General features: G+C 33.4%; 1 protein-coding gene across 5 annotated transcripts; it reads left to right on the plus strand.

Annotated features, from left to right (window-relative positions):
* The first annotated feature begins 9577 nt into the window (after positions 1–9577).
* LOC140873508 (protein FAR1-RELATED SEQUENCE 7-like) lies at positions 9578–15900 on the plus strand. Of its 5 annotated transcripts, none has more exons than XM_073276660.1 (4): positions 9578–9779; positions 10677–10779; positions 11151–13471; positions 15585–15900. In XM_073276660.1, exon 3 carries the CDS (start codon positions 11159–11161, stop codon positions 13451–13453), a length of 2295 nt encoding a protein of 764 aa, XP_073132761.1. In that variant the 5' UTR covers positions 9578–9779; positions 10677–10779; positions 11151–11158; the 3' UTR covers positions 13454–13471; positions 15585–15900. The 5 variants fall into 5 exon arrangements, with proteins under 5 accessions (XP_073132761.1, XP_073132760.1, XP_073132762.1 ...); XM_073276659.1 differs by having other exon boundaries at positions 15606–15900; XM_073276661.1 differs by lacking the exon at positions 15585–15900 and adding an exon at positions 14114–14453.
* Positions 15901–17154: the final 1254 nt, after the last annotated feature.

Here is a 17154-nt window from a genome sequence, read left to right on the forward strand (position 1 = left end):
TAGACAAATGTTATAGTCTAATTTAGATGCACTATTATCATAATAGAGATGCAGAAACATCGATCATTTTCAATATATCAGTTCATTGAATATCATGTCAGTCCATTGTTAACACATGTTGATAGCTCGGCTTTAGGATAGATGAATATATTTTTAAATTCAAATGTAAGTATGCATTTCACGTTTTAAATATCTGTTTTAAAATTGTAAAAATTCGATTTTGAATTATCACGCATTTTTTTTCTAGTAGCTTAGTTACCACATCATGTGAATATTATGTAATGTAGGGCTTGAAAACTTCGATCATAGTAGGCGGAACATGTGTTAATAGGAGAGATACGTCCATTCTAAAGCATTTCTTGCTATAAAGTGGTCGCATGCGAGAGCTTCAAAACAAATACGTATGAAATAAAATCTTTTCGCTTACAGGTACTTCTTGTTCCTGCACAATTAGTAGTTTGCTCAATTTTGAACCATTTTGATAAATTTACTTTAAAAAAATTCAAGATCCATACCTAGAGTCAAACAGATTAAATTAGGAATCATAAAATTTTTAAGTTTGGGACGTGCAGATTTTAAAATCCAAATTTAAAAGTACCCACATCAAATAAATATTCAATCAATAAGTAGAGCAAGTTTGAAAATAATAAACAACAAACTCAGACAATAGCCATACCCAAATCAAAATAATAGTGGACAATGAGCGATGCAAGAGGGAGATGTTGAGCCAGAGGGAGATGTTGAGCCAGCCGACTTGGGTGGAGCTTAGCACAGCCGAGAGGGAGGCATTAATAAGTTGGAATTTGAAATAGTAAGATAAGGGAAGAAATACTGATTATTAGCTTTTTCTGAATTTGAAAATCCGAACTAAATTTCTATGTTGAAGGAAAATGGGGAACCCTTCTGAGGAGGGAAATGGAAGGAAGTGGAAAGTGGCCACGTATAGAAATTTTATTGACATCATGATTCAATAATTGTAATGTGGAGTTTATCCAAACGTGAAGGATCTGCATAAAGTAATTCAAGAAAAGAAGAGGGTAATATGGGAAAAAGATCTTGGTGGGCATACCAACCTACTAAAGAAGTTACTATCAATTGTTCAAGTTTACTATCAATTGTTCGGCAAATGATAAATAAATCTCTATCATCAAATTTATATTTGCCCTTAGTCTCCATGTCAGCAAATATTTGTTCCCACTCCCTGACAAAGTTCTGGCATTTGTTTCAACTCCCTATTTGAGCACAAAATACGAAAATGCTCTCATTTTCTTTTGAAACCCAATAATACCCCTCACTCTTTAAAAATAAAATAAAAATTACTTATAAGGAAGACAACGTACAGTTTCTTTCCCTCATTCTTATTGAAATTCTTCACAAATTTATCCATCAATCGTAAACGACTAATCCACCGATCGCAATATTGCAGATCTGCTTCGAATCGGATTGAAGAAAGTTGCTAATCGTTGTGAATTGTTTCTGGACCATGAAAATCTTTTTGAAGAACATTATTTCAAAGATTTTAAGGTAATATTTTAGGTTTTTAAAAATTTGCAGCCAAGAAATTGCATTATAGTGTTTGATGTAGTGTAATTATTTTTATATATCCTTTTTAATTGAATGATTTTTGAGATTTGTTATGGTTTTAGTGATTCTATTAAATTTTTGTATCATCGTGTGAATTGTAGAGATTTTTTTTATCAATCTCTGGTTTTTCCGTATATGGGTGGGAATGAATCTCATTTATTGGAATTTCGAGATAGAGTAACTAAAATTTCTTGTTGTTCTCGAATATAACGATTTAATTCCAAATCATAATGGTTTTAGTGCTGCATTATGACCTAGATATTGATAATTTTTTATCATTAAAATAAAAATGGGCTGCTTGAATTTTTTATTGTGCACTGTTTTTTTGTATGTCATGTGTTATACGAATGAATGTATGATTTTCAATTTAGATCTTATTGTATTGAATGTATTTTTTTTAATAGTTTGATAATGAAATCTAGAAGTGATTCTTGTGATTTTTTTTTTGGTTATTACAAGTAAAAAAAAAACAGATTTTTGTGATTTAAATCTTCATTGGATGTAGCTTGATGGATATTTTTGTGAGTCTAAGAACAATGTGATGAATTTGTTTGGACTCCCCAATTAAGATGAAATTATGAAATTAGCCTGACATAATATGAAAACTCACTAATACCCATTGACCAATAAATATTTATTTAATAGCTCTTCTACTCTCTTTTGAATCCAACGTTTTTCCAATTTGTCTTCTACTTGAATCCTTCATTGACGGCTAAATCAACGACGATCAATATATTTGTGTCGATGTTTTGTGTGACAACTGAGGCGAAAAGAGTTTAAAGCTAAGAATCGTTAGATTTTGAAAATCTTTTTTTTTTCTTTCTAATTGATTGATTCTTTGATTGTTTTGTATGTTGTGTTGTGGTTATGTTGAAGTTCCGTACATAGCGTAAATTATACAAATTTGATGGACAACTTTTAGATTTTACATATATAAGTGGGTCTATGGTTCATCTCAACCAACTGTGTATTGATTATCTAAAATTTGTAATTATTCTCGATTATATTGATTTCATTGTAAATTTTCATCGTTTAGTACTGGATTATAAATATTATGTGGATATTCCTTGTAATATCAAAATCAGCTGCCTAAAAGTTTGATCTTGTTATTATTTTTGTTGTTGAGGAATGTGTTATGAATAAAGCCCCGATCTTTATTTTTTAGTTTTATTGTATTGAATGTTATGCTTTTTATTGATTGGGTTGAGAATGGAATCTATAAATGGTCGTAGGTGAAGACAGATATGAAACCGATAAAAAGTTTGAAGGTTTTTTTTTTCAAAATATGTTTTCATCTTGGAAATCGATTAAATATCATTTTTCCACAAATATTTGAAGGTTTCTGCGTTTTGGTGTTGATTTTTGGTGTTTTTTTTTGTAATTCTCGATTGTGTCATTTTTTCCCAAATTTGTAGTGTTCTAGTGTTGATTGTGGTCACTCTCTTGTTTAAATTATTTATTTGTTTCCTTTGATTAATTGTTCAAAATTGTTGAATGACTATGCAGAAGTTCGTAAATTTTGTTTTAAATGCTTGACTTTGATTTCGTTATCGAAAATTGCGAGTGTTTTATTATTTAGTTTGATAAAAACATACTCATTTATTTATTTGGTTGTCACAGTGGATTTTTACTCTAAATCCTTCAATTGTATTTTAAGGTTCATAAATTATTTTTTAGTTATTTATTTTCATGTGTTTATCTCTATTTTTATGTTTTTGTTCTTGAATTTGTTATATGATTTCTGTTTATATTGTTGGCTGCTTCATTTGAATAATTATTCATTTGAAATGATTAAGTGATTATGGTAAATCCAATTTTTCTTAAACTTTATTTTGGTTCTTCAATTTTTTTGAATCTGTTTGTTAATGTATTTTGTGATTTCATTGGAGTAGCCCGCAAAAGAAATGAGGACAAATAAAAAGACGGTGAAGATGGACACTAATCGAACTTGTGTTGCTGCGAGTATGTTATATGAAAAAATGACTATATTATCTGTTGAACATGGATCGCTGAAAAATAATTTTGAGTTATTTTTATTATATGGTTATGTTTTTGAGGTTGATGTAACTATGACAATAATTAATTAGTAGGAAGACATGTTGTAAACTCAAGGTGATTCAATCTGTTATATAAGATTCAGTGAAATCAATTTTTATGTGTGTTCTATATTTCTGGTACAAAAATTAAAGATAACAGTACATAATTTATATAATTTGGCATAGTTATTCGTCTTTCTAGGTTGATAAATTGTTTTACTAAGATTGAATATGTCAACCAAACAAAAAAAATTTATGATCGAATATATATATATATATATATATATATATTATGATGAAATATATAAATATATATTCGAGTAATCTTACTAAGAAGAACATGTCAACCAACAAAAATAAATTAGGTTCGTATTATTCTGAATTTGGAATAAATCAAAATTAATTTGGAACAATCTCGGAATCATCATCCAATTACTTGAGTGTTGGTCATCTTATGTCATGTGTAATATTTTGGAAAATATATAAGAGAATACATCTTTTTTATTATTCAATGAGATCATGTGTAACAATATTATTCATTGCTCAATATTTATAATTACGTGATTAGATGTAAGTGGGCCATTAGAATCACACTCTCTAGTTAAAGTGATTTTGGATCAAAATGTCATGTATTAGCTAGGAACAATCTCAGAATTATGCAGAATATTATTTTTGATTTGCGGAACAAGAAGACATGTCCATGTTAACATGCACCAATATCCTATAATACACTGCATGACACAAGTGAGGATGAGTTTTCAATCCCTAGAGATTGGTAGAACCATCACTCAAGTATTTGTCTAGTAATGTGTCTTGCCCCACTCTTGTCTAAGTTGTAGGATGAAGACATTGATCATGACCCAAGGAGAGCACCATTTCTGGATATCCATTGCCACCCAATGTAAACAATAGAGGTATATTTTCAAAAATTCAAACTCTTAACTTGTTTAATATGATGTTTTCTCATCTATGAGGACTATCATTTACTCTAATTCCACTCATATTTGAGAACACGTGAGTGCGAGATTGAGCACAACTAGTACGCATAGATGGGATAAATATTATTGAATCGAGAACAATGTGTTCTGATTATAGGACAAACATTGTGGGTCATGAGGATCATACTCTCCTAGTTAAAGTGGTTTTGGATCAAAATGTCATGTATTAGGAACAATCTCAGACTTATGTAGAATAATATTTTTGATTTGCGGAACAAGAATACATGTCCATGTTAACATGCATCAATATTCTATAATACACCGCATGACACAAGTGGATAGGAGTTTTCAATCCCTAGAGATTGGTAGAACCATCACCCAAGTGTTTGTCTAGTAATGTGTCTTGCCCCACTCTTGTCTAAGGTGTATGAGGAAGACATTGATCATGACCCAATGAGAGCACCATTTGTGGATGTTCATTGCCACCCAATGTATACAATAGGGGTATATTTTCCAAAATCCAAACTCTTAACTTGTTTAATATGATGTTTTCTCATCTTTAAGGACTATCATTTACTATAATTCCACTCATCTTTCAGAATATGTGAGTGCGAGATCGAGCACAACTAGTACGCATAGATGGAATAAATATTATTGAATCAAGAACAATGTGTTTCGATTGTAGGACAAACATTGTGGGTCATGAGGATCAAACTATCCAAGTTAAAGTGGCTTTGGATCAAAATGTCATGTATTAGGAACAATCTCAGACTTATGCAGAATAATATTTTTGATTTGCGGAACAAGAAGACATGACCATGTTAATATGCACCAATATTCTATAATACACTGCATGACACAAGTGGAGAGAAGTTTTCAATCCCTAGAGATTGGTATAACCATCACCCAAGTGTTTGTCTAGTAATGTATCTTGTCCCACTCTTGTCTAAGATGTATGAGGAAGACATTGATCATGACCCATTGAGAGCACCATTTGTGGATGTCCATTGCCACCCAATGTATACAATAGGGGTATATTTTCAAAAATTCAAACTCTTAACTTGTTAAATATGATGTTTTCTCATCTATGAGAACTATCATTACTCTAATTCCACTAATCTTTCAGAACACATGAGTGCGAGATCGAGCACAACTAGTACGCATAGATGAGATAAATATTATTGAATCGAGAACAATGTGTTCTGATTATAGGACAAACATTGTGGGTCATGAGGATCATACTCTTCTAGCTAAAGTGACTTTGGATCAAAATGTCATGTATTAGGAACAATCTCCGACTTATGCAGAAAAATATTTTTGATTTGATGAACAAGAAGACATGTCCATGTTAACATGCATCAATATCCTATAATACACTGCATGACACAAGTGGATAGGAGTTTTCAATCCCTAGAGATTGGTAGAACCATCACCCAAGTGTTTGTCTAGTAATGTGTCTTGCCCCACTCTTGTCTAAGGTGTATGAGGAAGACATTGATCATGACCTAATGAGAGCACCATTTGTGGATGTCCATTGCCACCCAATGTATACAATAGGGGTATCTTTTCCAAAATCCAAACTCTTAACTTGTTTAATATAATATTTTCTCATCTTTGAGGACTATCATTTACTCTAATTCAACTCATTTTTCAGAACATGTGAGTGCGAGATCGAGCACAACTAGTACGCATAGATGAGATAAATATTATTGAATCGAGAACAATGTGTTTCGATTGTAGGACAAACATTATGGGTCATGAGAATCATACTCTCCTAGTTAAAGTGGATTTGGATCAAAATGTCATGTATTAGGAACAATCTCAGATTTATGCAGAATAATATTTTTGATTTGAGGAACAAGAAGACATGTCCATGTTAACATGCACCAATATCCTATAATACACTGCATGACACAAGTGGAGCAGAGTTTTCAATCCCTAAAGATTGGTAGAACCATCACCCAAGTGTTTGTCTAGTAATGTGTCTTGCCCCACTCTTGTCTAAGGTGTAGGAGGAAGACATTGATCATGATCCAATGAGAGCACCTTTTTTGGCTGTCCATTGTCACCCAATGTATACAATAGGGGTATATTTTTCAAAATACAAACTCTTAACTTGTTTAATATGATGTTTTCTCATCTTTGAGGGCTATCATTTACTCTAATTTCACTCATCTTTCAGAACATGTGAGTGCTAGATCGAGCACAACTAGTACGTAGAGATGAGATAAATATTATTGAATTAAGAACAATGTTTTCCGATTGTAGGACAAACATTGTAGGTTATGAGGATCACACTCTCCTAGTAGACATTGACCAATCAAAGAGTACAAATATGTCTCAATTGAGTACATAACGTTCTACCTCTTTGGATAAATTTTGGGCGACTATGATCGACGTTCCCAAGAGATATTAAATTAGTTTCAATTGCCTTGATTCGGGATAAATTCAAATATATTTGAAACAATCTCGGATATTTGCGGGATAAGCAGACAAACAGTTTGGAATGTGAGATATTCATTCTTTGCAAATACACAAACTTTGTCAAATATATGAGACACATGCATTTTGATTTGGGATAATTTCAAATATATTTGAAATAATCTCAAACTTTTTTGGAATAAACAAATAGACAATTGAGAATGAAATATTCAATTTTTAGGCAATATGACGCACTTTTATGACTCGTTCATTTGAGGCATTATGAAACTCACTTTTTTGGTAATGTATGAATTCAAATTCCCGAATTTAATTGAGTATATTGAATATGTTGATTTTTTTATGTTGTAACGTGTAAAGTTCTAGGATATAAAGACAGAGATCAGTCGCACAAATGTTAATATGTAGTACTCATGGTACGTACATAAAATACAAAATGACTATCTGATTTATGATTATAAAATTATATTTTACCCTCACAATAAAACAAAAAGTAACATCATTATGACATGCCCTGCTCACTACATAAAAAATGTGTCTTAATCATAAATCAAACATTGATTGCGCCTCAAATCATAAATCAAACATTGAAATTTAAATAAAAACTAAATTAAACAAAGAACATATTTCATAAATTAACACTGAAAGTACTCATCATTCAAGTGTCTATCATCATCTTTAAACAAAAAAATAAGTTTCGATCAAACAACTTTTAAATAAACTATGACTTACGAACCAACTTCACACGATATGACAACACAAGAGAACCCAATACATAAGAGTACACTACAATCAGAACTCAAATTAATATAAAACAATAGTGTGTTCCAGAGAATCATCAAATCAAGCGTAAACCAACAATGCTTCCACTGGAACAAGCATATCTCCTCGAAGGTCCGTGCTCGAGCCAACTTTCATAACCGCTTTCTCCTATGTAAATGTAAAGATGGAGCATACGTTGCTTTCTTGATTATGGAAGCCCAATATTTTTTGTTATGTAGACGGTTACTTCTCAACACCTAATAAAAACAAAATAATTTACATTGAGCTTAAAAAGATAAAATCGTGTATGAAAATTTTAATAAAATTAGAGAATAATAAATAATTTAGTATTATTAGCTTCACAAAATTATCTACTAAATGTTGCAAACAATAAACATGATGAGTCCCCATAAATATTCGTTCAGCTGCCTTGATAATCTCAAGATGTCTATCCGAGAAAAAATAAACTCGTCGAATAGAGTGCATTGATATGAAAGTAGAATACTTCTCAAACTGTAGTGGAGATACATAACGAAAAATCATGGTTTCTAATGAAATTTCAGCACATTGTTCTCAGGATCACAAAAATATTCATCAAGCTACATACAATGAAGATTGAAATCACAAAAATCTGTATTTTTACTTGTAGCAACAAAAAAAGGAAATATTACAAGAATCGCTTCTACATTTCATTATCAAACTATTAAAAAAACTACATTCAATATAATAAGATCAAAATTGAAAATCATATATTCATTCGTATAACACATGTCATACAAAAAAACAGTACACAATAACAAATTCAAGTAGCCCATTTTTATTTTAATGATAAAAAAATCATCAATATCTAAGTCATAATGCAGCACTAAAACATTACGGTTCGAAATTATATCGTTATAATCGAGAACAACAATAAATTTCAGTTACTCTATTTCAAAATTCCAATAAATAAGATTTATTCTCACCCACAGATGGAAAAACCAGATATTGATAAAAAAAACTCTGTACAATTCACACGATAACACAAAAATTTAATACAATCACTAAAACCATAACAAATCTCAAAGAATCGTTCAATTAAAAAGGATATATAAAAATAATTACACTACATCAAACACAGTAATGCAATTTCTTGGCTGCAAATTTTTAAAAACCTAAAATATTACCTTAAAATCTTTGAAATAATGGTTCTTCAAAAAGATTTTCATGGTCCAGAAACAATTCACAACGATTAGCAATTTTCTTCAATCTGATTCGAAGCAGATCTGCAATATTGCGATCGGTGGATTAGTCGTTTACGATTGATGGATAAATTTGTGGAGAATTTCAACAAGAATGAGGGAAATAAACTGTACGTTGTCTTCTTTATAAGTAATTTTTATTTTATTTTTAAAGAGTGAGGGGTATTATTGGGTTTCAAAAGAAAGTGAGTGTATTTTCGTATTTTGTGCTCAAATAGGGAGTTGAAACAAATGTCAGAACTTTGTCAGAGAGTGAAAACAAATATTTGCTGACATGGGGACTGAGGGCAAAGATAAGTTTACTCATGGGGATTTATTGATCATTTCCCTTCAATTGTTCAAGTTTAATAAAATAGAAAAGAATAGAAAAAATAATAATAACAATAATAATAATATAGTAAAAATAGTATATATATATATAATGTTGAAACAAAAAATTAGTTATTAAATAGGAATTGAATTTGTAAAGCCTTTTATTCCCAAATAAAATTTTTGAAGAGCAAAATAGGAAAAAATTGCAAAATTCGAAATTGGGGACCAAAATAAAATTGATAAACCACAGGTCCTCCTCCAGAAGCCCAGATTGCGAATTAAATTATTGATTGTTTTTTTTCCCATTAATTAATCATATTTTTAGCGAAAAATTTTCGGTTTTAGCAATCGTTTTCTTTGGAGTTGCTAAGCGGGCGAGTGGCTTGCTGAAAGTTTTTGTGATGGTGATTTATGTGGGTCGAAACCTTTGTTTGGGAGTTTGATTCTGCCCCTTCTGCATGCGTTAGGTAAATCCCTAATTGCTTCTTGGTTTTGTTCCGTTTTGCTTCGTATTTTCTTGATTTTTTTTTGCTTTTTGACTTGGGAACTGAAAACTTTGGATTTTTAACTCCTTTCTGGTAGGTACGCGACTATTTGTGCCTAAATTGTGGACTTTGATCGCTTATTTCCTTGTTCTTGGTGTTCTTCATTCATTTCCGAACTTTTGATCGTTACGGTTCTCTGTGCATTTCGTCCCTTTTTGTATGTAATCAAGTGGTTGGTTAGTATTTAGGAATGCGGTTGATTTCTTTTGAATGTCTGCCGATTGCCGAGTCTATGGCTGTGATGGTTATTATTGATATTTTCCTGATAGGGTTTGACTGGGAGGAGAGGAGAAATGCAAATGGTAGCTTTGGAATCTACTTAGTGCATGAATTTATTGTGTAGTTTATTCTGTGATGGGATCTAATTCACGGGGTTTATGAATCTGTGGGCTTTTTTCTATTTTGTATGTCAATTTATGGGCCTATTTTGTATGATTGATGATAATCGTTACTTCTGCGAGATGGATGTTGATTGGACTTTATTTTAGTGGTGGGTGACATGAACTCCAGCTTTAAATTGTATCACATAGAAAGCATCATAGAGTGTACGGGCAACTTTACTCCATCCATAATTTCAGTTAACCTCCTGGCACCCAAATCAGCCACCCTAGTTACTAATATTCGATTTCACCAACTATATTCGATGGCCGTTTCAGTTTATTCCCTGTTGCACTTGTACATCTCAGTTCACCTCCTGGCACCCTAATCAGCAACCCTTCTTAGTTCTTTCTAAAGTTTGATTTTACCAGCTATGTTTGATGTTAGTTTCAGTTTATTCCCTGTTACACTTATAAGTTCATAATATTGTGTGTTGAGCAGGTATTCCTCCAGAAAACCTGATGGCCAGTTTCAGCTGATATACAATCTTGCACGCTCTATAACAGATTTCAGTTTCTTAGGATTTCAAATCAGATGTAATTTGGTACGTGTCACTAAACCTATGACCTCTCTGGAATTAGTTTTTTTAATGCTTCAGTATCTAATAATTTTGTCAACTGTTGTGTCTAGACTAATATTCATCATGTGGAACTCTACTAAGGTTAAGTTGCTTTAGGATTTACTTATTTAATCCTTAGTTCTTACTATAACACATCATGGTTCCTGCATTTATGTGCTTTGCTAATATTTGTTTGGCCTTCTGAGTTCTGAGGTAATGTTTATGTTTTCGTCTCTGCCTGTTGCCTCCATGATTGCATTCATTTTTCAAAAGCAGTCTAGTGTGAGATAAGCTTGAATACGTATGCACATAGCATAGTTTGCTTTTATAATATACTATTTTGTTGATGTGTGCAGATATTGATATGAATTTGGAGTTGCTGGGAAATATCATGACTGTCAGGACAAAGCCATCACCTCTAGTTAATGGGCATCGGAATGATGGAGAATCTAAGATGGAACCTTATGTGGGGTTAGAGTTTGATTCGGCTGAAGAAGCACAAGAATTTTACAATATCTATGCTAGTCAAGTGGGGTTCAATATCAGGACCGGGCAGCTTTATAGGTCCAGAGTTGATGGTGCTATCATTTCCCGGAAATTTGTGTGTTCGAAGGAGGGATTTCAGACAAACTCACGAACTGGTTGTCCGGCTTTCATAAGAGTGCAGAAGGTTGATTCTGGGAAATGGGTCTTAGCTAATATAAAGAAGGAACATAATCATGCATTTGAAGTCTCTGGAGAAGTTAGTCCACCACAGGTAGAGAGGAAGAGTTTTCCAACTCCACGATCATCAGCAGGTGGAGCTAGAAGGACAGGAATCAGATCATATGAGAATGATGATCTATCTGATGTTGATGTAAAAAGGCAAAAGAGTGAAGGAATGGATGAATATGTAGGGTCCTCTTGTGAACCTTACAAAGGTCTTGAATTCATTTCTGCCAATGAAGCGTACAAATTCTACAACACTTTTGCTGCTACTGCTGGGTTCAAAGTAAGGATCGGCCAATTATTCCGCTCTAAACATGATGGATCAATCACATCTCGAAGATTTGTGTGCTCAAAGGAAGGGCGTCAGCATCCTTCAAGGGTTGGCTGTGGAGCATACATGAGAATTCAAAGACAAGAATCAGGAAGGTGGGTGGTTGATCGTCTTCAGAAAGAACACAATCATGAATTTGGCAATCTGACAGCTCCTAGTGGACCAGTGACTGTGGCATCAAAGGGATACAGAGAGGAAGGAAGCAGTTGTTTGGAAAACTTGGATTTGGTTGAAACAAATGGAGGCCTCAGCCTTGTCAAACGAGTTCATGAAAGCAAAATTGGAACTGACTGGTATAATATGCTTCTTGAATACTTTCAATCTCGGCAATCTGAAGATACAGGGTTCTTTTACTCTGTGGAAATCCGTGATGGCAAAGGTATGAATATTTTCTGGGCTGATTCACGATCTAGGTTTTCCTGTGCGCAGTTTGGAGATGCAATTGTATTTGATACAACATATAGGAGAAGTAATTATTTGGTTCCATTTGCTTCATTTGTTGGTGTCAACCATCATCGTCAACCAGTTCTTCTTGGTTGTGCTTTAATTGCCGATGAATCCGAGGAGTCGTTTACTTGGATCTTTAAGGCTTGGCTTAAAGCAATGTTGGGACGTCGCCCTTTGTCAGTAATAGCCGATCAGGACACAAACATTCAACGTGCAATTGCACAAGTTTTTGCTGGGACACATCATCGATTTTCTGCCTGGCAAATTCTCGTTAAAGAGAAGGAGAATTTGGGTGCATTACTCTCCATGAATACCGAGTTCAAATATGAATATGAAACTTGCATTTTCCAAAGTCAGACGGCCAGTGAATTTGATTCTGCTTGGAACATGATTATGAATAAATATAATCTGAGAGAGAATGCATGGCTTAAAGAGATGTATAGAATGCGTAAAAGTTGGGTTCCCTTGTACGTAAAGGGAACGTTCTTTGCTGGAATCCCAGTGGATGGAAGCTTAAAGTTGTATTTCGGTACACTTTTGACTGCAGAAACACCTCTGAATGAATTTGTTGTGAGGTATGAGAAAGCTCTGGAAAATTGCCGTGAAGAGGAAAGAAAGGAAGATTTCAACTCATATAATTTGCAAGCAGTTTTGCACACCAAAGACCCAATAGAAGAGCAATGTAGAAGTCTTTACACAGTCACAATGTTCAAAATTTTTCAGAAGGAGCTTCTGGAATGCTACAGTTATGTTGGAATAAAGATAAATGTTGAAGGAGCCATTAATAGATATCTTGTGCAAAAGTGTGGAAATGGTGATGAGAGGAACACCATCGCCTTTAATTCATCGAATCTGAATATCAGTTGCAGCTGTAGAATGTTTGAATTTGAAGGTGTTCTTTGTAGGCATGCTCTGAAGGTGTTCCAAATAATGAATATAAAGGAGCTTCCATCTCGCTACATCTTGCATCGATGGAGTAAAAATGCAAAATATGGTATACTAAGAGATGCTGATTCAGGAGGTGACCTGCAAGATCTTAAACCTTTGATGCTGTGGAGTTTAAGAGAAGAGGCTCGGAATTATATCGAAGCTGGAGTTGCATCTTTAGAAAGATACAAACTTGCTTTTGAGATCATGCAGGAGGGTAGAAGGAATTTCTGTTGGCAGAACTAGCAAATATCTCAAAAAAAGGTTAGAGTGAGCTTTTGTCGTCATCAGAAATATTTGTCTGATCTTAAAATGCAGTTAACTCTATCGTTCTGTTCTTGTTTTGCACAGTTTCAGCTTTGACGCCATGTGATATCACTGATTGTAACCTTTATTCTCTCTTCTTTATAAACAAATCGGCTGGCTTGATTTCTATTCTATCTCATATATCATCAATCTTAATATATTATCACTACAGAATATATCGTGTCAACCTCAATGTTATGTTTTCCATCTGTTTTTTTGGATGCAAAAGCAAGAAACATGTTTCTTAAAAGAAGGTAAGAAACATGTCACATTGATCTGTATATACTCCAACCCATCTTACCGTAGTTTTGTTATCACTGTTTCCTTTAACCATTTTCAAACTTTCCCGTAGTAATTTTAAGGGTAAATTACATCAACTCATCAAGCAATCTGAATGGTGTTACTTAACATAAGCACTCATCAATGCTCGAATAATCACTACACTCAATCAAAACGTCGTTGGTGGGTTACAATAGTCAATAAACATAAATGTAGGATTAACCACCTTGTGACAGGGTATCTGTTTCATTCTAACCTTAAGAGTGCATATGTAATTAGATTAAGCTTCATGAGGCCAATTTAATTCGCTTTCTGTTACAGAGCAATTTACCGGGAATGCTGCAAAACAGTAAAGGTGATGTTTCTTACACTCAGTAGATTATGTAACCAAATAGCTCGAAGCGCTGCCAAACAGTCCAAGATCAAGATATTCCTGTAAACCATTCCCCACAATACAAGTTGGAAGGAACTTTTCACACATTAGTATGACCCTCATTTCAATCCCCTATTTACAAACATCTTACATAAGGGATCAGTCAACAGCAGAACACAATTTTGCACCTTGAATCCATAAAACCCGTTTTACCCCATGCCATTTTGCTTTAATATCAGATGGCTTAGACTTTCAATGTGAGTTATTGAGCAGCAAGCGCTTCAGCTTCAATTGTTGGCTTCCACAAGATTGTAGTTTCGGCAAGCAGTACGGTCACAATGTATGGGTTCATGTTAGAAGCTGGGCGCCTATCTTCTAAATAACCTATCTTAAAATAATAATTAACATTTGATATCAATTTATATATTTCTAAGCCTTAGGACTGGTAGATGTTACCAAGGTTTATCTTTTCCCCGAAAAAAGTTAGGCCTAACTTTGTCACTAAATGAATTCTATATCAATTTGCTTTCACTGAGGTAAATGTAGGGTGTGTCTTTTAGTACCTTTGCCATTCTTCTCAGTGTCAATCCCCACACGGATTGAGCATCCATGGTTGGCAACACCCTGCTTATAATTATAAAGCAAGATATGTAAGAATTCAAGATGGAAATTTTGCTGGTAAAACATTTGGTTTTGCGATGCTTAAACCATGGATCTGAATCATTTGCAATGGTGTAGACATGGCTGATGGCACTATAGGTATCCAGTGTTTCATATGTAATTTGAAGCATAGCTACCCAAGATAATTTGTTCCATCTTGTATGAATTCAAGATGGAACTTTTGTTGGTAAAGCATCTGGTTTCCCGATGCTTAAATCTTGGGTTCGACTCATATGCAATGGTATAGCACCATACGGTATACATATGTAATTCAAGTACACGTACCCGAGAGAATGTGTTGATACTGGCTGTTTCATGCTTGCCTGTTAACCTTCTCTCGTTTCCTTCTCCATATATATATATATATATATACACATAAGCACTTGTATGCTCTTTGTGGCGAAGCGACAGTTCAAAATCGCTTTCTTGATTACATCAAAGCCTCCTTCCCTCGTACTTTTTGTGCCGAAATTGGATAACGTCAGCATGTTGAAGGACTGTTAAGTTTTGAAAAATGAATGAATACCTGTAACTGGTGTGCCATCCTGCACCATTCCAATCATCCTGAATGTTCCATCAAAAAACTACTTTAGATTTTCTCGCTTTTCCCATGAAGAAAACACGTGTTTATCTTGATGTAAACGGTATCCCTATTGGTTTTGCTGCTTGTTCTGTTATTCTCTGGATTGATGACAGATCCAAAAGTATTAGATGACTGAATATCGGCAACCATCCTAGGACCACTGAATATCTGTGCAGCTTTGTGGCGCTTGTTTGCAGGGATAGGATGACCCGCCGGAATATGTGTCACAGATGACCTGTTTCAAGCCACGACGTACATGTAGGACAAACCAACCTTAGATCCACGTAGTATCACACTTGAAGAAACTAGGAAGCGGAGCAACAGAATGAATCAAATGACCACCAAATTCATGGACTCACCAAGATGTTATTGCCACCCGGAAATGGATCCTCGAAGATTGCTTGAGGGCTGCATTGAAAAATGAACGTGTCAGGTTTTATTAGGAGTGTTGCTGCTTTTACTAGATGATATTTACTATAGGATGACTGCACTATCTTCTCCAGGGGCCCTGTACTTGATCCATCATAGTTCGATTTTGGTAGCTCGGAAATTAACAACGAAGAATGTTTAACCGCAAGTAAACTTCTGCATAAATCAAGAAATGCATCACTGTTTTCTTTACCCTTAGATTCACTATCCAGATCCTCCAATCCTAAGATAAATGTCAGTCGACCCGAGCATGCGAGCTAATCAGTTTTTATATACATAGATTGAAAAGAATTAACCATTAGTTTTCACAGACGGTATAAATGAAATTGATCTCAGAAAAAATATGATTTCAGCTAAGCTATGAATGAGTGTACTCGAATTTGAGTTCCAGATTGCCAACCACTGTCCAAATCTTCATAACAAGGAACTATAAATAAATAGAGAGAAAAGTGAGACAAGATTAGATTATTTATTGTAATTGTTAACGTTGATATCCTTGGAACATACCAAGGAACTATAGTGGCATTTACACTGTAGACCTCACATTTTTATATATTTACAAAGGATGTCAAATTTCACAATTACAATAAACAAATTTGACAAAGAATAAAACCTAAACATCTATCTACCTTTGTCTCACTTTCTCATCCCCATTTATTTTATTATCTCAATGTATCATAACCAAATACTCTTTCTCTTAAGCTTCTTGTCTAAACTTTATAAATGATTTTTCTTTTCCTAACCCGTTAACGTCACTCTTTTCTCTCAAATTTTTTTTTGAAGTATTGGAATATACTATACTACGTCAAATCAGTAAAATGACTTAGTAACTTTGATCAGTGTAAAAATACCATAAATCAAATATTTATATCATAATAATTATATTCAAAATTAAATTTAATAATATTATTTAGAACATATATGAAATTTTAATGTTTAATTTAAATAAAAAAATATATTATAATTGATATATCTTTTCCCTATCTTTAAGGAATTATTTATTGAATTAAGAGTAACACTTTTGTGAGACTGTCTCACGTAAAACGGGTCGACCTAAACCAATATATTACCCGGTCCAAATATAAATCTGACCCATATTCTAATCTCGCCCAATTTGTCGCCTCACTCATTCCCTAAATCCATCGCGTTTTCTGAAATCAACAGGAAACCATGCCTTCCTCGGGCTGGTTAAAAAAGTATGATTACTTTGTGAAATATTTAAAATAAAGGGATGTTGACTATTTATTTTAAAAAACAGGGAGTTGACTCATTTGAATTAAAATTAAACCTAATAAATAAATAAATTAAAATAATTAA

The sequence above is a fragment of the Henckelia pumila genome, unplaced genomic scaffold (assembly GCF_033568475.1).
Source record: "Henckelia pumila isolate YLH828 unplaced genomic scaffold, ASM3356847v2 CTG_627:::fragment_1, whole genome shotgun sequence".
NCBI classification, from domain to species: domain Eukaryota; kingdom Viridiplantae; phylum Streptophyta; class Magnoliopsida; order Lamiales; family Gesneriaceae; genus Henckelia; species Henckelia pumila.

Excerpts from the sequence above, each read along its gene's own strand:
- LOC140873508 (XM_073276660.1), top strand. The coding sequence starts at position 11,159 with ATGAATTTGGAGTTGCTGGGAAATATCATGACTGTCAGGACAAAGCCA.